Raw genomic sequence first — 22324 nt, 5'->3', positions numbered from 1 at the left:
TTTTTGTCACTCCTTTCAATTTTGCACCCAAGATAAGGGTCTCCTCGTGTCCCCTGAGGCCTGGAGTTGCCAACTATGCTTCCTTTCCCTGTGCCCCAGTTTTATACCAAGCCCACAGCCGACGACCCTTTTCTCACCTCCAGCTTCTGGATCTACAGAGTCAGCAAACTGACGGCCCACGGGCTTGTAACCATAGATACGTTTGGCTGGCCTGCCATGGGGTTTATTTTATTTCTAACTTGGCCGCCTTTAAGAGGAACATGCCTTCTCCATCCTACTGTGGTTCTCACTATTCCCTCTTACCTAACGCCTGACCTGATCTACCCATTCTGGGTACATTCCTGGCCCTGGGTAGGCACTTGAGTTGGCAAGGCCTACGCACGACCAATACACCTTTTCCGCTGCTGAAACTCATCCTTCCCGAGCCGCCTCATTCCTTAGTTCCTCAAGGAGTCCAGCCTCGAGTTAGTGATCTCTTTCATCCACAACTTCACCTTAGCATTCTGGGTTGAATTCATGCGGACCCAGATGTTCAATGCTGCTCTCTCTTGGAATATTGAGTACCTTGGGGTTTAAGCGCTGCCCCTTCCCTTTGTAGAAACCAGGCAGCAGCAAACTGGTGTCTCTAGCTCCTCTCTCCCTCCCAGCTCAACAGTTGGAGAAAGTGAAAAGGAACTTATACCCACAAAAGTTGGGGACTGTGGGCCTACAGCCAAGCACCTTAACCTTATATGTCTTGGAAGATGGAGACACAAAACAACTATGATGATTTTCTGCAGTCATCTGTCTATCTGCCACAAAATTCAGCAGGAAAACAAATTCTCTTGTGTTACGTTAGCGTTTCCTACTCCAAGTAGTCTGGATTGACAACATACTTCCTCTTCCCTTTTCAGGCTCTTGCCCCCACTCTTGTCACATTTTCCTCAGAGAAACATGTAGCATGTGGTTTTCTCTCCTGCTGTGTCTAAGAGGGCATCTCATCAACGAGGAGACCAGGGTCACGCAAAAAACTAGTCTAAGATGTAATTTACATCTTTACAGCAAGCTATTTCAAAGCGTTTGTGTGAGTAACCTATAGACTTGATTTTTTTTTTTTTAGTTTCATCTATAGTAATTTAAATGTGGTATGACTCACCAAGATGCATTCCATCCGTTACACACACGCGCATTAGGACTCAAAATTGCGAGCATATCAGGAGGTAGGGAGAGAAATTGGCAAAGTGAAAGAGTTCTGCAGACAAGCTCTTGAAAGAACAAATGAATGGATAGAGACCATCCCTAGACACCATGCCACACAAACAAATTGATCACATTACCCATGACAACTGTGGTTTTAGAGACAATCTGCTTTGGCATTTGACATGTTTCAAGTCCAAAAGGATACATACAGTAAGCCAATCCAGGGACAGATACAGTCATTAGCTTTTCCTCTTAATTTTGAAGGGGAAAGAACTCCTTTGAGCAGATAACTCAAATCCTTTGGCATGATTTACATTATTTAACAGAATTTTCACTGAGCATAAGTAAAACTAAAGAGACCCATGTTACATGAAAGCTCTTCAGTGGAATTACATTATTATGAGAAATTCCAAGGACACCATACTCACCCAAGATAGCTTTGTATTGAATTGCATTCAGAATTCTAGCAAAATCCTTACATCTTAAATTATCATTATTGTAGTTTCATAATATTCTAGTTTTACTTCATAATAGTGTAATTTTACTTTATTATAAAAATGTAATAATAACATGCATACATTACTACGAGAATATTTTAAATTCTGGGTAACTTGGAGATTTCTGCCAGTTAATTCTAGAGATTTTATTTTTTTTTTTCAACGTTTTTATTTATTTTTGGGACAGAGAGAGACAGAGCATGAACGGGGGAGGGGCAGAGAGAGAGGGAGACACAGAATCGGAAACAGGCTCCAAGGCTCTGAGCCATCAACCCAGAGCCCGATGCGGGGCTCAAACTCACGGACCGCGAGATCGTGACCTGGCTGAAGTCGGACGCTTAACCGACTGCGCCACCCAGGCGCCCCTCTAGAGATTTTAAAACTGTATACAGTAAAGGGGGCATCTGGGTGGCTCAGTTGGTTGAGCGTCCAACTTTGGCTCAGGTCATGATCTTGTAGTTCATAAGTTCAAGCCCCACATCAGGCTCTCTGTTGTCGGCACAGAACCCGCTTCAGATCCTCTGTCCCCTCTCTCTGCCCCTCCCTGACTTGCGCTCCCTCAAAAATCAACAAAACATTAAAAAAAAAAACTGTAGAGACAGTAAAAAAGTATCACTTTCAAAACAAGTATGTTTAAACAACAACATCAGCAATCATATTAAATAAAAATAGGATAAGGAAACCTGTCTTTTTATCCAGGGTTGGAATTTCTTAACTTGTTAGATTAATCGAACAAGTTGAGAAATCAGATTGTTAGATTATGGTATCCACAATCCCCAAAGTTTATGCGGAATTTTATGTAGGCATGAATTTGTACACTTTTCTTAAGAGAAGAGTCAATAGTCTTCATCACATTTTTGAAGCTGTGACTAAGAGAAACCTTTTTGCGTATTTGTTTTAGAAGTATTTGTTTAAAAGGCTAAAGAAAAAAATTAATTATGACTTTTTATGAGAGGAACAGTTGTATGGCACCAACAGTTAGGAAAATGCTGGCTGGCCAAGAACACCAAATAGTACCACCTAAACTTTTCCTAGGCAAGATTTCTAAGTTTATACAGTTTTCTTTAATTCATTCCTCACCCTGGTATTAATGTCCTGCGATACTTCTGGCTATCTGTCTTACAACTGGCACCACACCAAACACTCAAAAACAAAAACAAAACAAAAAAACCTCTATTCTGAAGGGGGAAAGGAAGAATTAAGAAAAAAAAATTCTTTTTTGCTTCAAAGTTTCATTTACTCATGACGAGGCTGATGTTTATCATCACAGTTGACATGTGTGGGTAGACATGACAATGGTCAGAAGCGATAGCTAGAAAGCCTGTAATGGGCCATCCACTCTCTTCCTTTGACAGACAGCCCCTCCACCATGGTTTTTAGCCTCTTGGGTTATATAGCCTTGGAGGCATTAAAACTTATTTTTCTCCAGTTTCTTTCTCCTTTACCTAAGACTTAAAACCAACAGTGGCTCTAACCAACTAAAGGTACTTTCTAACCATCATCAGGGGCTGGTTTTTGTCTTCACTTCATTTTCACAAACAGGTGTCTCCATTTGCACAGTCAGGATATTTTAAAGTTCAATTCTTTCAGTGTTTTATAGTGAAATCAAAATATCCTTTCCACTTCATTGTTTTTAGTTCCATCGTTCTTTAGATCTGTAAGTCAGAAAAAAATGGGGTAACCTGTTTTTTTGGGGGCGATTATTTCCAGGGGGGAGGCAGTCGGGGGAAATCTGCTATAAGATTTTTCTGTTGAAGCGAAAGGAATTCTGCTGGCCAATAGACGACCTGATATTATTTTGCTGTCACAGGGACACTATACAAAACTTCCGAGGGAAAAATTCCATGATGCCAAGCCTCTCAAGCCCCCACCCAAAATTACAATGCAGTGCTACGTGAAAATTGGTCTTATTTCCAAAAACACTTACCGGATTTATTTTCCTCACTTTTTCATGCTTGCTCTGTACTGAATGCCGGTAACTAATCCTTTGAATGTATTTCTTAAAAGGGCTTGCAAATACAGCTGATGATTAAGCTGAATAAAGCCTTCTCTGCCACATTGCAAAAAGAGATGTTCTTATTAACTGAATAATTTATATCTCTTGTTATGTCTCCCTCATACTCAGCCTGGAAACCAGAACTTAGCTGCCCATGTGCCAGAGGTAAATGCTTCACAGGCTCACAGGCAAAGCACACCAGAAGCCTCTTCACGCTTTTCCTTCCGTGGTGCTTTTGAACTGAACCACTTCTTACCTGACGGCGACCCCAGCCCAGCCTCACCGACTCTGTCACCACCTGCTGATCTGGGGCCTTCACACCTGCATAGACCGCCCCCCCTCCCCCCGAGCCTTTCACGCTGCTTTTTGCAAACCCCTTCCCCTCGCTCCTGTCCTCCCTGCCCAGAGTCACACCGCAGACTCTCTCACTTACAGACTTGTCCTGCTCCTCCGGCGAGTTCTCCCCAACCATCCCGCATGCGCTCAGGAAGCTGACTCCGACATCCCTGACCGGTCTGCTTAACTGACTGAGCCACCCAGGTGCCCCCGACGTCCCTGACCATTCTGAAACACCTTCCCGACCGTGGGTCAGAGGTCATCTGTGACAGATTGCAGCACCAGGTGGCCATGCGGGACATTATTCCTCCTTCCTTTGCCTCTGCCACTTTTTAAACAGATCTCCACGGGCCAGACACAAGGACTGATTGGTTTCTCGTCTGGCATCTCACTTTGTTGCCAAGCGTTTTTATTCACGTAGGTGTAAATTATACCTGAACCGATTCCGCACAGTCTGTCCAGAAAATCCTCTATAGTCATCCTCATAAGCCTACTTTCAGCTGAAAAAGTCAACTGTCTTCTGATTCATTAAAAAAAAAAAAATTTAATGTTTATTTTTGAGAGAGACAGAGCATGAGTGGAGCAGGGCGTGGGGGAGTGTAAGGTGGGGAGGCGGAGAGGGAGACGCAGAATCGCCCGACGCGGGGCTCAAACTCAAAAACAGAGAGATCATGACCCGAGCCAAAGTCAGACGCTTAACCCACTGAGCCATCCGGGCGCCCCTATTCTGATTCATTTCAGAGTCATTTATATTTACACTGTGTTGCTCTAGCTAATGAGTTGTACAGTGATTTGCTTTGATAAGTAGTTATCTCAAAAAAAGAATAAATTATCTCAGAAATTTAGATAAGTATACATATATTATGATGATCAAGTTATAGCAAAAGTCTTCACATTTTTCCACAATTTTAACCCAGTCTTAAATCCTGGTAGATAACAGTTTACCTCTGAGATTCATATGAATTTGTCCTGTGTGAATAGTTCACACACCCTTGTTTCTCGCATACATAATTGCTGACCGCATGATGCTAATTCTTGCTTCTCTTTCACTAACCGCTACATCTTTTGAACCTATCTGTCTTATAGGGGCGAACGACGTAACTACTCGTAGTCTACACTGCAGAAATTTAGCCCTCTGAGCTTTTGGAATTGTTTTTCCTGAGCCATTCTGGGTTAGACATGTATGAATTCATTTATTGTTTTGTATACCAATAATTCATCTTTCGTTTAGAGCAATATATAAATAGTCCCCATACAAATGATATCATTTAAATAGGTCTATATGGCAAGAGGCCCTAGCAAATGATTTATGAATAACTAAATGCTTTCAGATTTTAAGGCACAGATTTTTTTTTTTTAAGTTGATTTATTTTGAGAGAGAGAGAGAGCATGAGGGTACAAGCAGGGGTGAGGCACAGAGAGAGGGAGAGAGAGAGAATCAGAAGCAGGCTCTGCACTGGCAGCATACAACCCGACATGGGGCTCAAACCCACGAACTGTGAGATCACGACCTGAGCTGAAACCAAGAGTCAGACACTTAACGGACTGAGCCACCCAGGCGCTCCTAACGCACACATTTGCCATCACATATAATGTATAGACAATGGCTTCAGTTTGAAAGGTATCTAACTTTAGGCAAACAAAAAAAGTGGAGAATTTTTTTCTAAAATTGATTTTATGATGAGGTTTGAAATAAGCACCATTGTAAACAAAATTTTAGTTGTGCTACATAATTTTTATGTCATGTCAATGTCATAAACCTGAAAATTTCATGCATGGAGAAATAGTATAAGTCACATGCTTTTCAAGACATCGCAATTATAGAAGACAAAAGACTTTTTAGTATCTTTCTTAAATACTTAACAATACTTTAAATGGGGTTTAGTATTCATTCAATGGTTGGGTATAAAACTTTGCCATGAAATGTTCCCATTAGTGACTGGCTACAGAAAAAACAAAACAAAACAAAACAAAAACCCCTCACTTTGCAGGGCTAACACCCTACCTGCCAGTACAGCTAGAAGCTCAGTGGTCCTGGGATTCTCCATGTTCTACTATGTTTTCAATAGTTCTCCATTTTAAAACTTCAAGGAATAGTAGGGCCTTTAACCAAAAATACAGAACAGTAATAGCATATATAATTACGTACTAACCAATTCAATTTGCTATATTTAGGACTCCTTAGGAGTCTGAAAGGCCTACATACATATAGTCTTACAGGCACAATCAGAGCTAACTAGACCTGAACTTAGTTTCAAGTTGCAGTTCAAATTGCACATAGGTCGTCCATGAGATGATTTTCCTAATAAGTATTACACTATAACAATAAAGTATTTTCTAAAATTCTAATGGTATTATTTCATTAGTAAAATCCTGGTCCGTTTAACATGATGAAAGATGAAGTCTATTTGCAATATTTCTTTTCTTTTTTTTTTTTTTTAATTTTTTTTAACATTTTTTAATTTTATTTTTGAGACAGAGAGAGACAGAGCATGAACGGGGGAGGGGCAGAGAGAGAGGGAGACACAGAATCGGAAGCAGGCTCCAAGCTCTGGGCCATCAGCCCAGAGCCTCACGCGGGGCTCGAACTCATGGACCGCAAGATTGTGACCTGAGCCAAAGTTGGACGCTCAACCGACTGAGCCACGCAGGCGCCCCTACAATATTTATTTTCTTAACCCATAATCAATATTATTGCAACTATCAAAATAGGATTCAAGCCAACTTTCCTAAGTTTAGTAACACAGTAACATGATGGTTTTTCTTAAGAATTCTGCTTTTAACACTCATTGTAACACATTATAGCAATAGTACCATAGTTATATTTACAAAGAACAACCAAACCAATGCGGGCAAGGTGGCAAAAATATCCTCAGGTAATTTATCAAACTTGTAGACAGGCTCTGAGGCATTTGGGTGGGCCAGTGCCTCGGATCATGTGAATGTCCAGTGCTGTTCAGGTATAAGACCTATAAGATATGGTTCGTGACAGGAGAGTGGTTTCTGTAATAGCTCAGAGAAGTACTTAATCAGTAAGGACAATCACTGTGATGGAATATTTATTGACCCCAGGGCAGATGTGGTATGGCTATAAAAATATGAAATTAAATTAACTCGGCCATTTTCAAAACATGAGCTTTAAAATGACAAATCAAGGAAATACGTAAGTAATTGACTACCTACATTTCAGGCCTGTATTGTAGAAGTTTAATTTGTTTTAGGATCAGTAGAAAAGTAGAAAAGGTTCGCAAATGATGGTTCTTTATCTGTGTTTGTGTGTATTCAGCTGTAAAGTATTTTAACCAAATGCTCTTACTAATGTTTCGTCTCATCTGCATGCATTATATAATCTCCCCCGTGCCCAGGCTGGGCGCTGTGTTGCGGATAGAGAGGCATCCTTAATAGTGGTGAGCTCAGCCTCTGTGAACTAAGTTGATCCAATTCAATTAGAATATGTACCCATTGAATATCTACTATGTGATTAGCACAGGTCGAACATTATAAAAAAACATAAAAGCAGCACATATACGACTATCTCCAACAAGTATCTTAAGATCTCGCTGGGGATATAATATCCTCAGATATAAATCAATCAAAACAATAAATTCTCAAGAAACCAAAATGAGACCCATAAAGTACTAAATGAGATTGCAATAGGGAGAAGCCAGTGGTTTATCATGCCTTTCTGATGCTTTGCCAGAAAAGATTGATTCTTTTAGAATAGGATAGATTGCTTCATGATACGTAAATCCAAACGGTTGTGTTCCTTATATTCCTCACTTTGCCTGGATGTCTCAACTCTCTTCTCAGAGCCAGATAACGGTGAATGGAAACTCAGGAGGTGCTGTGAGCCCAATGAGTTACTATCAAAGGCCGTTCTCCCCTTCAGCTTACTCTCTCCCAGGCTCGCTCAACTCAAGCATTATCATGCAGCATGGCCGGTCACTTGGTAAGTCTTTTGCAGTCATGATTTTCATGACAACTTCATATAACAAGTACAAACCACACGAGAAAACCATCAGAGTAATTTTTCCAAAGAGGTGGGATATTCAACACTCCAGTATTGAATGAACCTATGCTAGGGGAGGAATTAAGAGCAGAGGAGTCACTGGAGAAAATAGGCATCCGGCTATCCCAAGACAATGACTGCATCTATATCCGAGCCTGGAAACAGCTATTAAGTGTTTGCGGTTTGAAGTAGAGGGAAGGTGGACAGTCAGGCAGGAGAGTTCTCCCCACCGGAACATTCACGTAGCGCATTTCCATGGATGGCAAATACCATCCATGTTCAAAACGGCTCGTTCTTTTGTGGAAAAGCTTTCACTGTAGAAAATTCTCTTGGCATATATACAGAATTGCTTCACAGTTAAAACAGTCGAACAGGGGGACAGCTGCCTCACAAAAACAGTGAATAGTAAACCATCGCCTCACAAAGTAGCAAAACGCTCTTTGAACGGAGACCAGAAGACCACTGGCCTGGGACAGGAGTTCCTTTAAATAATGATCCCTGAAGTTGCTATAGAGAGAGTTCTTAATCCTTTGAGGATTAGGAATTAGATGAAAGAGAGAGCTCTCCTCCAGAAAAAGAAAAATGCACATTTGAACATTCATACACACTTTCAAGCGTATCATTTCACGGGCCCTGTGATTTTTTTTTTTTTTTTTTTTGAAGCCTCCTGGATAAGAACTTGTACTGTATGATCACAAACACTTTTATGTGGCAAATATAGTAGGACTGTTTAGAAAACAACGTAAGTATTTCTTAGTTTTTAACAATGTAAAAAAGTAAAACCCCAAAACACTAAAAACCAAACCAAATCAAGCCGTCGTCCGAATTCAAGCTGAGAAAGGTCCCATGATGTTGAGGGACCGGAAGGCTTCCCTCCGGACAGCCGGGAGGAAGGCAGAGGAAAGAGGGCAGGCAGCACACCTCTCAGAAAGGCTGAGACTGATCCCTCCGGCCACCGCCAAACAGCAACAGAACACGGGCCTTCCACTCTCCTCTCCTCCTTAAACAGCAGGCAGGACCTCTTCTCCCCCAGCACCGTTTGTTCGTTGAAAGACATGACGCCATCCAGGCTTACCCGGGAACATTCAGCGTGTGCGTTATGGAACTCAGCTTCTGTGGTCAACAGAGCCTCTGGAATACTCACATGGAGCCCTGAGACTCACCAAAGAAAAGTCTAAATATACTTGTGCCTTCTCTAATGGTGCTCGTGGGGATCACCTGTGAATGTTATAATGCTGTCCTTTTAGAGTATAAGAAAGTAGGACGTCCTTGTGCCCAGACACTGCTCTGAAACAATCAGTCCGTGGTGCAGTATTGTAACAGGAGTCCTTTATATCTTGACTTTAAAAAATGTTTATAAATTTATTTTGTGAGAGAGAAAGGGGGGGGGGAGGGAGGGAGGGAGCATGTGTGCGCGTAAGGGGGGAGGGGCAGAGAGAGAGAGAGAGAATCCCAGTTAGCACAGAGTCCGACGTGGGGCTCAATGCCATGAACCATGAGATCATGATCAGAGCTGAAATCAAGAGTCAGACACTTAACTGACTGAGCCACCCAGGCCCCCCATACCTAGATTTTTTATATAGCTATGCATCATCACACTCCTTTAGTAAAACTACAAATTATTCTAGTCATAATGTTTTCTCAAATAATTATCATCAAAGTCTGACTCTTTTTCCTCATTACCTGTCTTAATACACACAATTTTGTCCCTCCCACCCCGAGAAACAAAATACATAAATACTTGAATGTAGACAGTCTTTCTTCAACGTTTATTTATTTTTGGGACAGAGAGAGACAGAGCATGAACAGGGGAGGGGCAGAGAGAGAGGGAGACACAGAATCGGAAACAGGCTCCAGGCTCTGAGCCATCAGCCCAGAGCCAGACGCGGGGCTCGAACTCACGGACCGCGAGATCGTGACCTGGCTGAAGTCGGACGCTTAACCGACTGTGCCACCCAGGCGCCCCAGTCTTTCTTATTAGAACATACTGATGGGTAGATTTACATATAAGCCATACTACAAGGAAAGAAATGTCCCTTGTCCCACTGGAACAAATTCCAATCAGCCAGTGCTGAGATAGGTTATGAGAATATACAAATCTATCCTGCTTCGAGAAACTTTATATTAAGCTGAGGACAAAAGACTACAAAAATGAGAATTAGTGGACCTATAAAAGAAATATACAATAAAAGGCTAACTTATATAAGCTATAAACTCATTGACTCTAACGAACCATATGTGAAGACAGAGTTCATACTCTTTGCTTAGGCTGGGACTTTGCACATAGGAGGTGCTCAAAAATTATTTATTGTTTAATAGAAATACCGCCATCATGGTTCCTGACTCAAACACGTTTTGGAACTAAATGGGAAATCAGAGTCAAATATCACATTTGGAATTGCTTGGGAAAGATACGGTTTCCTTCCTAGCCTTATTCATTCTCCATCAGAAATGTATCTAAAATGCTTTTCTGTTGCAAACTAAACTGAATATAGCCATAATAATAGCAATAGCAGTTATTAGTGTTACAATAGATTTTAGCTTACAGGAGTCCTATCTGTAGTTATCCTTACAATGATGAGTTAAATCTTTTAAAATCTTACTTATGAACTCTTATATAAATTTGTTACAAAAATACAGTCATATATGGGGCACCTTGCTGGCTCAGTCAGTTGAGACCAGCTCTTGGTTTTGGCTCAGGTCATGATCCCAGGGTCATGGGATCAAGCCTCCCATCAGGTCTCCCTCTGCCCCTCCCCCACTTGTGTGCACATGTGTGCGCACTCTCTCAAAAAAAAAATTAAGATTCTCTCTCCCTCCCTCTGTTCCTCTCCCCTGCTTGCACTCTCTCTCTCTCTCAAGTAAAAAATAAACAAGTAAAAAAATACTATCATATGTTTTGCGATAGATAGATTACATACATATTCACACATATATGCTATATATGTCATCAAGTAATGGTACCCTGAAGTACCATTACTAGATTACAATATGAAATGTAGATCAATAGATAGATTGCATATATATTCACATATATATGCATATATATGTCATCAAGTAATGGTACACCTTTCTGGGGTGCCTGGGTGGCTCAGTCGGTGGGGAGTCCGACTTTGGCTCAGGTCATGAACTTGCTTTCGTGGGTTCGAGCCCCACGTTGGGCTCTGCACGGACAGCTCAGAGCCTGGAGACTGCTTCGGAGTCTGTGTCTCCCTCTCTGTCTGCTCCTCCCCTGCTCGTGCTCTGTCCCTGTCTCTCTCTCTCTCTCAAAAATAAAGATTTTTTTTAATTAAAATACATAAATAAATAAGTAAATAAATAAACTAACAAACAAACATTAAAGAGAGAGAGAGAGACCTTCCTTTCTGAGTACCAGATCAGACAAACTACGGCAAAGAATCATTCCTGCTCACCAAAATTTTGAAATTTATTGCAAAACAGCAGGAAGTCGTATTGTACAAAATGAATGGTATCCATTGTACAAAATGAATGGTAATCCTGTTGATCTTCATAAATATCTGTGAACCAAGAGTAAGTGGAATGTATCGGACGTATGTGTCCTCTCTGTTTCTTATGAAAGTATACTAAAAGTTACTAATGATGGCATGAAGCCAGGAACACAATAAATCTCATCTCGTTTATATGCTCGGGGCAATTTTTATACTCAAGGGGCAAGTCGTGGGTTTTATGCTTCAAAGTAACAGCCAAGATATCTGGCCATCGTGTCTACTTAAATAAAAATCAGCACTAATAATTTGAAATCATCCATTTAACCCATGAGCCTTCACCCCATCTAAGTATGTGTTTGGATGTGGGGACTTCTTAATGTGATTTTTGTTTTCACTTTATTTATATGAAATTGCTGCTGTAGACTCAATATCCTATCTTCTGCTCTAAGAGGACATTCCGGTGCTTTCAAATAACAGTAGTCAGCAACTTCACAAAGATAATGTCTCGGTCTGCCTCCTCGTCTATAAAACGGAGCCCCCCCACGGGGCACCAGGGTGGCTCAGTTGGTTACGTGTCCAACTCTTCACTTCAGCTCAGGTCATGATCTCACAGTTCCTGAATTCGAGCCCCGAGTCAGGCTCTGCACCGACAGTGCGGAGCCTGCCTGAGATTCTCTCTCTCCCTCTCTCTCTGCCTCTCCCCTGCTGGTGTTCTAAAATCTCTCTCTCTCTCTCAAAATGAATAAATATTTAAAAAGTAGTAACAAAATAAAAAGTAATTAATTAATTAAATGGACGGTGAGGTGAGCTAATAGATGTAAAGTACTGTCTTAACACAGTGGCTGCTACACGGCCACACGGTCCTTCCACAAATGTCACCCTCCCCCTCCCCCTTCTTCAGACAACGACGAGGATCTTGTTGTTACTGTTCTGTTGGGTATATACCTACATGCTAACAACGAGTGGCTCGAATGCAAGGTAAATGGGTCAAAAGAGAGAGGGATGGAAAGAGATTCTACGTTACAGTTGGCATAAATATACAAGAGGCGCCGTCAACTTATGAGTCCTTGCGCATCAAATACATGATATGTCCCCAAATTTTCTCCGCAGATTCCACAGAGGCCTATCCCCAGCACGCGCAGTCTCTGGACGGCACCATGGGCAGCTCCATACCACTGTACAGATCCTCAGAGGAGGAGAAGAGAGTGACGGTCATCAAAGCCCCCCACTACCCGGGGATCGGGCCCGTGGATGAATCCGGAATCCCCACCGCAATTAGAACGGTAGGAAATGCCAGCGTGGTGGCTGCAGGGCTATGCCCAGGCTCTACAAAGGCCGGATTGTCAACGGCTTTGTGCATTCCTATGGTCTTATATAACGAGGATTGCCCTCTATGCCATTTGAGTTCTCGTGAATATGATGTTGTATGTGGCAGAGAAAGAGGAAAGGAACTGTGGATTGAAGCTACTCACAGAATCTGTGTTTGCATCTTAATTGAAAATCACGAAGATTGTGAGTTTTGTTGAACAATAAAGGTATATTTTGTTTTGTTTCACCTCTTCCAGGGAGCGTTAGGGCAATAGAGAGAAAGGAGAAGGAACGAGACAAGGTGAATGCTTTGACTGCTTTGCAAATAAACCAGGGATTTGTTTCTTGAAATGGATGTGTGTTAACATCAGGAGATTGGGAGCCGTGAATTGGCAGCTGGGCGGTGAGATGATTGCAGCAAAGGGAGTTAATGTCATGGAAAGAAAAAAAAAACTGTGAAGAAAAATACACATTTTAGCGTCCCTCTTCAGCTGGGCCTGCTGTGAGCCCTCAGGGATATTAAGTGAAAGTGTTTGGATTTTTTTTTTTTTTTTTTTTTGGCTTTAAACTCTGCCAAAGCATTGCTCAGTGTGTCAGGGAGCCCCTTCTGGCAAAGCTCAGCAGCAGCAAAGGCAGCTACTGAGAGCCCGGGCAGCCAGCTGCTCGCTGACCAGTCTACTCGCAGAGAAGGTTTGTGCTAGCCGGCAGAAGGAAGACTCTGGAAGCCAGGATGAGGGCCGCAGCACGTCTGCAGGTGAACTGGGGGGCTTTGCGAGGAGAGGGCTCAGGCTGCATACTCCTGCCTACCTGGCAGGGGTGTCGCCAAGAGCTGCTTCCCTGGAATGCAAACCCTGGGGGCGGGGGGGGGGGGGGGAGGGGTGCAAAGACAATAGTGGATAGAGGAAACGAATGGGAAAGAGATCAGGAAAAAAAAAAAAAAAGCAGTGGTAAGATTGCATTTCTCATAGATGGGGATTGCGCGTTCTGAGAGAAGAGTTAAAAAATGGATTATTCCAAGCATCTGTCTGTATCAGAATTGCAAGTCAGAAAGTCAACCTGCACAGCAGTTGATGGGGTTGTAGACGCACTAGATTCTGGGAACACTGAATGTGACTAATTATCAAGTCCTAACAATCTATGTTGGAACTGATGATTGTCATATTCAAGTCACAGAAAAAGTTCAGGGATTGTGACTAACGGTCTTAAGACAACTGCATGTTTCCGGTGATGGTGTTTTGTCATTTGTTTCCCTTTGAAGGTTTCTGACTCAAAGTGGTTTAACTGGAATCTTTTTTCCAAATAACGTAGGGATGCAGTGTCAGACAGGTATGGTGTCATTGGTTTTGCTTAATCGCCCCTCGAGTCATAGTATATTCACAAATTAGGATATTCCTGACTCTAACTTGTTGTAGATTCTGTCTGAAAGGATTGTGTCTGAGACCTCTGGGTGTGTTTTTAACATGATAAATGATATATAAGAAACAACATGAAAAGCTGGACCAGTTTTTTTTTATCCATCCGACATAATTTTCTTAAGCAGCAAAGACTTGCTTCTTAGTTTCCCAAAGGAAAAATAACAGACATTGTCAAAGGTTAGTGAAAATCAAGTGATATTAAAATTCTAGTGGTCTTCCTACTTGCAAATCAAAAGCATGTTTAGATATGCATATGCAAATACATATACTAAACATTCAGTGCTAGTTCCCCTTCTGTAAAATAGGAAATAAAATGTAAGCAACCCAGAAGTTCCCTATAAGGAACCGTAATTTTTAGGCACAGCTGTGTTCTTATTTAGACTTTTAAAATTGTACGCACAAGGTACAGGTCTGTGAAGACTCTTACTTGCGTTCCCTGTTTTTCAGCCTCGCCAAGCACATCCCCAAGTATAGCTGTGTTTATAAATGTTGAGTCAGGCCGTCTCTGAGCCACAGCAGGCCAAGAATCTCCAAGGTTGTTTTTCTTTCTCATCCGTGTAGAGAGTAATGATTATCAGACTCAAATTGCTTTACATGGACTTTCTGCTCAGCGTATCCACCAAAGGCAGTACTGTCTCAGTGTATCATGTTGTAGCCTCATTTTAGACAACCAGCCTATACCAAGGAAACAGAATTTTGTAAGCTAGAAACTCTAGAAAGCCAAAAGTCAACAAATGTACCTTTGAGTTATTTGAATGAAGGCTCCCCAGTCTGCCCTCTCTCATGTGACCTGGGACGTCTGGGTTAGCCTTTTACTGCCATTCTTAACAACAACAAAAATCGCTGGGGTTCAGATCCCAGGAGGCTGTCTAATTAAAGCCAGCTAGTTAAGTGAAATACAAGACTCTTTTTTTTTCCAGTTCAAATATAACACCGTTCGAGCATTTTCAAAGCTGGAAAGGGGCAAAAATAGAATAGAATCACTGTATACTCGTACGTAGAAAATATGTGTCTTTTCCCTTTTTGGAAATCTCTGCGTGATAAATCAACATCGAGTTTTGATACTTTGTAAACTGTAGAAAAGTAAAATCCAGGTGAATTCTGCCAAGATTATAGAAAACAAGTGAATCGTGAATTGCTAATAGTTACTGCCCATACAAAGTAACCTTGAAGGACACATACAAAAGCAAACTTCCTTAAACTTGAGTAGACTTCTATTTACTTAATCTCAGTATTAGACATAACATGTCCATGATGCCATTTATAAAAGAAACTTCAAATGCCCAGAGTGCTTCTTTTAGAAAGGGACAAAGAGTTTTAGTGTTGCCCTATACGAGTTTCATACTCCTCTTTGCCAACCACTGGGCATTTCCTGGCATCTCTGTGCTCACCATATAAAGCTAGCAGATGGCAAAACTAAGCTCCTGCCTGATATGTGCCCTCCAGCAAGTGAAGAAAAAAAAAATCCTGTCTGTCAAGATACACTGCCATATACAGGGATATAACTCACTTATTTAGGCTTCCTTGTTGCTATTGGTTGTGTCCAGGTATGGCTGGGAAACATGTTTGCACCGACTTACATCTTATTTTCTATTGCTGAAGACATAAAGGAAACAGAGCTTAACAAAAGAGAAACTGATCTCTTATGAAAGTGTCCCTTAAAGACACATGTTCAGCCACTTTATTTAAATCAGCCAATAATAACTAAACTCCTGATTCATCACTGCACCCCTCCCACCAGCTCCCATCATTTGAAAATAAGGTCAATTAACAATCTCCTCAAAGCTTTTCCAATGTAGAAAGAGCCTACAATGAATGAAGAGGTGACTCAGAACAAAGACAAGTAGCTCTTAATATTAATCTATATTTGTTGTGATTATCAGAACCATGTATGCTCAGAGACCAAAATAAATTTAGATGCGGCACAAAACCCTCAATTTCCAGATGAAAAATGCAATTACCACATTTCTGAGGGGAAAAAAATAGGATATAAAATCTAAACGAACGCTCAGGCTTTTAAAAAGTACAAGAATATTTGTGTGGCAGTCCTAACAGAATATTTTAAATTTTTTTTTTTAACGTTTATTTATTTTTGAGACAGAGAGAGACAGAGCATGAACAGGGGAGGGGCAGAGAGAGAGGGAGACACAGAATCTGAAACAGGCTCCAGGCTCTGAGCTGTCAGCACAGAGCCTGACGCGGGGCTCGAACTCATGGACCGCGAGATCGTGACCTGGCTGAAGTCGGACGCTTAACCGACTGCGCCACCCAGGCGCCCCCTAACAGAATATTTTATATCAAGAGAACGGTCTTGGAAAATCTGGTGTATTTATCACTATATACAGAATGATTGGGTTTCTTGCTGGAGTATTTCTGGAAACGTTGCGATAAAGATCTTGCCAAGCAAAATCTTTAATTATGATTATAAAAGTGTAGGCCTACTTTCACAGGTATGTAATCAGGTAGAATTCCATCCAATGACCTGGGTTCTTTCATTATTTTATTCTATAAATATGTTATGTTCCCTACTGACTGTTACTATTTATTGAGCATTTCTTACATTCTAGGCATGGTTTTAGGTCTTATATATACATGGTTTCATTCCATTTCCATCACAATCCTATGACGTAGATATAATTATTTCATCTTAGGAAGGGCAAGCTGAGGTTCTAAAAGCTTACCTAAATGATCCAAATTCATACTGCTAGGAAGTATGAAACAATAATTAAAGGAAGCAAGACTTGAATCTAGGTTGAGGTGACGTTAATTTCTTCTTTCCACTACAACCCAGTTTCTATCGTGTCCAAATCCAGGCATGTGGAAAGAGCTTCTACTCTCAAGGAATTTATAATTTAGCAAAGCAAATGCTGCACACGTTTATTTATCATGTTAAAAAAAGTTTTAAACAATGTCTACATTTTTTTAGATTTACCGCAGGACCCTTGACTGTACTACATTCGGGGTTTTATGAACTTAACCTAGTAAATATCATATTTTTATTTCTCTAAGTCTAAGCTGATCAGAATACAGTAAAAAATATTCCCTAGTTAATTCTAAAAATAATGTTTTCAACAGAACCCTCGCAAAAATGTTTTTAAGGATAATGCTAATTAGCACCAAAAGGAGTTCAACAAACTATCACAACACTACAACTTTTATTCAGTGCATTTTATGTAAATATGTTTGTACAAATATCAACTATCTAATGCTGGGCGCAAGTGCGATTTGGCCACAGCATATAATGTCCCAATTCAGCCTAAATTCAGCCTAAAGGGGTAACATATTTACAAACCCCATGCATAACTAGGTAAGTTACCAGTATTGTCATCATGAAATAGGTTTTTGTTCTTTTTTGTAATCACAGACAGAAACCTGCTATTAGAAAAGATAAAATGAAGAAAGGAAAACGTGGAGGGGCGAGCAGTGTTGACTCGGAACCGGTTTTGTAACTACTGAACATTCTCTCTTACAGACAGTTGACAGACCGAAGGACTGGTACAAGACGATGTTCAAGCAGATCCACATGGTACACAAGCCGGGTATGTGTGTTGTTCTCTTTTCTGATCGGATCCTCCAGGCCAAAGGGTATACACGTATCCTCCTGTAGAGTTCCGGTTCACACAAAACGTTAAGACCCTAGCAACTCCATGGCGGTCCCTCTTTCAACATTCCTCCTTGTTTTCCTTCTACCGTCCTCAAGTCACAGACACCTGAGCTGCTGCCTCACCCCTGAGCTGCCAAGAAGCCTCTTACTAGGTGACCCTGGAGGGGTGCCAGGTGCTCTGGTCCCTTCCTCCCTCCCCAGCCACAGTCGGGCGTGGTGCGGGGTGTGGCGCTGTCATTGTTCCTCTGTCCACCCATGCCAGCTGCTGGTTGAGAGAGAGAGAGAAAGCAGAGGTAGGTCTCACTAGCTTGACGAAAGATCTCGAAAGCACTTCCGGAGGAAATTCATGATTCAGAAGAGAAGGCTGGCCCAGGAAGTGAGGAAAAAGCCCTGGCCCTGCATGCGGGGGAGAGGGCAACCCAGCAAATATGTTACGGACCAGCGAGGTCAAACCGCAGCAGCTCGGGAACAAAGCAGTATTAGAAAATTCGAAAAATGGTGTTATGCACCAGGCAAGAGACCCTGGTTTTCTACCAAATTGTTTTTGTTCCTCTGAAGTTCTACTGTCTTGTTACGATATGGTGACCGAACGTGTATTACCATGATATTTATGTTTCATTTTCTAGATGATGACACAGACATGTATAATACTCCTTATACATATAATGCAGGTAGGACGGGGTTCCTTGCTCGCAATGAATACTGTATGCTGAGAATCACTTCCCACTCACTGTGTTACCACTGTCTGAGCGCATGTTTTCAGTGTAGACAATTAAGAGGATGCTTTTCTTTTTTCTTTTCTCAAAGCATGCATAACAAAAGGATCGATCTTTTCCCATGGAAATGAGAACTAATACTGTTTTGTCTCCTTCATTCTCACACTGTCCGTTTATTTGCAGCTTCAGGAATGTTTAACCAAAGTATGAAGGACGGCTTGAAAGAACACACTGTAACTGGGGTACAAAATAAGATAAAGATCTCTTTTTATCAGCAGAGAGAGTGATCACAATTGCGTAAGATCTTTCAGATACGCTCCACAAGAAAACGAGTCAAGCAAAAGTATTTTGTGACTTTGTCCATGCTTTTGCTCCCAAAATGCAACCATTCATTGAAGGATTTTTAAAAATCCCACTCTGCTGGGGCCACTTTTCTGACTCAGAGTTGCCAACAGTCATAATGGCATGACTTCAATTCTGGGCGTTTCTACTTGTATTTGAGGGCGTTGGTATCTTAGGAAATGGTTGCGGGGCTGGAGTGAGGGATCCCTACAAAATGCTTCCCTTTCCCCTAAGCGTCACATTAGGGGATCCTATATAGGGCCTCCTGTCACCACTCAGCCCCAGGCTAGTGACTGTTGAAGGGTTTCCTTTCTTGAGAGCAGGCTCTGAGGCTCAGGCTGTTCACCTGCACCCTTGTAAGGGGTCCCCTGGCCAGCCTGGCCTCAGGCCTGCGTAAGGTTCTCCCCTCCTTGCTGCCTGAAAGCCAGCACTCAGGCCCTTTAACTGTCAGGGACTCTGCTAGGAGTCTCCAAAGACAAACAGAGAAGAAAAAACGGGCAGAACGAGCTTAGCAAGCTGCAAGACCTCTGATATATTTAGGTCCTCACTCTTCCGGGTGACAGCAGGAAGCCCAGTAAAATCTTTCCCTCAACTTGCATCCCAAGCCACAGGTACTCCAAACTCACCTCCTGTGTTTAGCTTGTTCTAAAACAAAATTCAGCCAAGTAAATTTTAAAGATAGTATTGGATTTGTTCCACGATTCACGAAGGCGGCCGCATCCAATCTAGCCGATAGAAAGGAGCCCTGAGGAGCTGTACAAAATGAAAGACTTTTATAGGCAGAAGGGAGCCAAACAAGGAAGTTACACTAGGCAAAAAAAAAAAAAAAAAAAGAGATTATTGCAAGGTTCCTTTTGCTTTAAGGGGAGGGCAGGGGTCTGTGAGTGAGATGACCTCACCCCTGCTGGTCAGGCGATGCCTGATGGTCTGGTTTAAGAGGCCATTTCTGCTCAAAACTGTAATTAAGTCTCCACTGGGTGACGGGGGTGCTTAGCATAAGTGACTCCATTTTGGGCCTCTTATGTTTTTAACAAGCTGTACAGTTGACGTCTGACCGTGGAACCCAAGCAAAGCAGTACGCGTAGACACTGTCTTTCCATTTGTCATGGCAAGTTGTACGGACCCTCAGGAGAAGCAGATGAGTGAAAATTGACTTAACTCACAAGTCTGAGGTGGCAGGAAATTCAGAATTTTTATTACTATCTTTACTATTGAAATTCTGTAGCCATTAGTAATTAATAAATTGAAGAGTAATAGTTACATAAAACCTTGCAGAGCCCTTTTGAGATAGTTTTGCCGTTTAATTGGTAGACGGAGCAACTGTAACTAGCCTCTTCCCTCTCTACAAACCCTGAGTCCCACTGTGCTATGTCTTGCCTCTTTTTTTTTTCCTGAGCCATCTCTGCTTCCCTCTTCCCCAACCCACGCAAACCAGTTCTCCAGGGCTCATCCTAGTGCCATCTGGTCCATAATATCTTCTCTGATCAATCCACCACCATCCTCTAAAATGTTTCATTCTTCATATGCATTTTCCTCATCTGGCCCTTGTCAGATTACCAATTATTTGCAATCACAATTCTATTCGTGTCTCATTTCCTCAGATATACAACAAGCTTGCTGAGGATTTTGTGTCCTTAAGCCTTGCACAGCACATATACAACTTGCTCAATATTTTGTTTGATTGGGGCACCTGGGTGGCTCAGTCCCTCGAGCATCTTGACTCCTGATTTTGGCTCAGGTCATGATTCCAGGGTCGTGGGATCGAGTCCTGCGTCAAGCCTCACGTTGGGCTCCAGGCTGAGCAGCGTGCAGCCTGCTTAGGATTCTCTTTCTCCCTCTTCCTCTGCCCCTCTCCCCACTCATGCATACTCTGTAAAAAAAAATAAGCTAAAATAAAAAATTGAAAAACTATATTTTGCGTGATTGCAATTAACATGTCAATTATCATAGGTAAATCAGAGCTTTTAAAGTAATAGGAGATATTTGGAAACAGTTCTGTGAACTATTTTTAATCTTCCCCTGAAACCTTAACTATGTTATTTATTTATATTATCCAGGAGAAAATTTGCTGAGTATCTGTAGATTTATACCTAATACCAGTCTGAATCATTACTAATTTAAAAATGACTGTCGAAGATTTACTGCAATCAATGATTGTGTACAGAACCTATCGCTAATAAATTAATATATTAATAATGATTAATAGATTAATAATATTGATAAATCGATTAAGAACATACCGCCTGATGCATGCGTGATGAATATGCTTGCTGATAAAAACTTGGGTAAAATCATTGGATGTTTTGTGGGGTATAAACAATTTAATGCACTTTTAAAATGTTTTTCTGCTTCTGTTTGTTTTATTGTGCTGTGTTTCATGATAGGCCTGTACAACTCACCCTACAGCGCTCAGTCACATCCTGCTGCAAAGACCCAGACCTACAGACCCCTCTCCAAAAGCCACTCCGACAACGGCACTGATGTCTTTAAGGATGCCTCCTCCCCCATCCCTCCCCCGCACGTTCCTCCTCCAGTTCCACCACTTCGACCAAGAGATCGATCTTCGACAGAAAAGTAAGGCATTGTCCCCAGAAGTGGCCTCTGTTTACTTTAGGATACAAGTAAGCCCGGATGGCACTCAGTAGAAGAGTCAGTGCTTACCTTAGCAAGATACTGCGCGTATAACCTTATTAGTCAACATATATGCCATGTTGACCTCCCCTATTAGGATTGTGACAAACACTTCCACAATCTTTTTTTTTTTTAATGTCTATTTATTTTTGAGAGAGAGAGACAGACAGAGTGCAAGCAGAGGAGGGGTAGAGAGAGAGGGAGACGCAGAACCCGAAGCAGGCTCCGGGCTCCGAGCTGTCAGCACAGAGCCCGATGCGGGGCTCCAACTCACAAGGGGTGAGATCATGACCTGAGCCACAGTCAGATGCTTAACTGACTGAGCCACCCAGGTGCCCCAAACGTTTTCACAGTCTTGGCTCATAATATCATAATCACATGAGCACAATCTCAGGGTGCCTGGTCATGATGTTGTGGTTCATGAGTTCGAGCCCCACGTCGGGCTCTGTGCTGACAGCTATGAGCCTGGAGCCTGCTTCGGATTCTGTGTCTCCCTCTCTCTCTCTGCCCCGCCCCTGCTCGCACTCAGTCTCTTTCTCTCTCAAAAATAAAATAAACATTAAAAAATTAAAACAAAAAAACATGTGCACAATCTCTACTTTTTGATCAATAAATGCATATCAGAAGAAAAATAAATAGAAATAACGGACATGTACTTCCTTTGGCATAGCATGTCAGAGATTATGCCGTTTTCATTTTCCTCAGATTCAAAATGTTAGGTCTGTTCATGACTTAAAATTTCCCTCTCATACACAAAAGCCTCTCTTTGAAAGCAGGCAAAATTATTCATAAATAATAAATAAGGCATTAGTAAGTGTCTATCTGTGACTCGTTTATACCAG

General features: G+C 41.7%; 1 protein-coding gene and 3 long non-coding RNA genes across 53 annotated transcripts in view; 1 reads left to right on the top strand and 3 right to left on the bottom strand.

Moving 5' to 3' along the window:
- SORBS2 (sorbin and SH3 domain containing 2) overlaps positions 1–22324 on the top strand; it is a 226131-nt gene that overhangs the window by 144911 nt on the left and 58896 nt on the right. For 30 of the 50 annotated variants that reach the window (XM_045056818.1, XM_019830045.3, XM_045056778.1 and 27 more), the window contains 5 exons: positions 7819–7957; positions 12577–12749; positions 17662–17728; positions 18420–18464; positions 21236–21425. In XM_045056818.1, coding sequence (XP_044912753.1) covers positions 7819–7957; positions 12577–12749; positions 17662–17728; positions 18420–18464; positions 21236–21425 — 614 coding nt within the window. Of the gene's footprint in view, positions 1–3801; positions 3838–7818; positions 7958–12576; positions 12750–17661; positions 17729–18419; positions 18465–21235; positions 21426–22324 lie in introns of all 50 variants that reach the window. The other 20 variants (XM_045056820.1, XM_045056804.1, XM_045056813.1 and 17 more) reach the window with 3 other exon arrangements.
- LOC111560096 overlaps positions 1–22324 on the bottom strand; it is a 268612-nt gene that overhangs the window by 210939 nt on the left and 35349 nt on the right. The window lies entirely within an intron of this gene.
- Positions 2892–22324, bottom strand: part of LOC109499490 — a 32146-nt gene continuing 12713 nt past the window's right edge. The window contains exon 2 of the long non-coding RNA XR_002156769.3: positions 2892–3331. This is a non-coding gene — a long non-coding RNA (uncharacterized LOC109499490). The remainder of the gene's footprint in view (positions 3332–22324) is intronic.
- On the bottom strand, positions 5461–16346 carry LOC123385169. The gene is made up of 3 exons (XR_006597328.1): positions 15700–16346; positions 14617–14864; positions 5461–6111 (listed from the first exon to the last, which is right to left on the bottom strand). It is a non-coding gene; the product is annotated as an uncharacterized LOC123385169 (long non-coding RNA).

Source organism: Felis catus, chromosome B1, assembly GCF_018350175.1.
Source record: "Felis catus isolate Fca126 chromosome B1, F.catus_Fca126_mat1.0, whole genome shotgun sequence".
Classification (NCBI taxonomy): Eukaryota; Metazoa; Chordata; class Mammalia; order Carnivora; family Felidae; genus Felis; species Felis catus.
The sequence above is the reverse complement of the archived record's forward strand: the minus strand, read 5'-3'. Positions and strand labels throughout refer to the sequence as shown.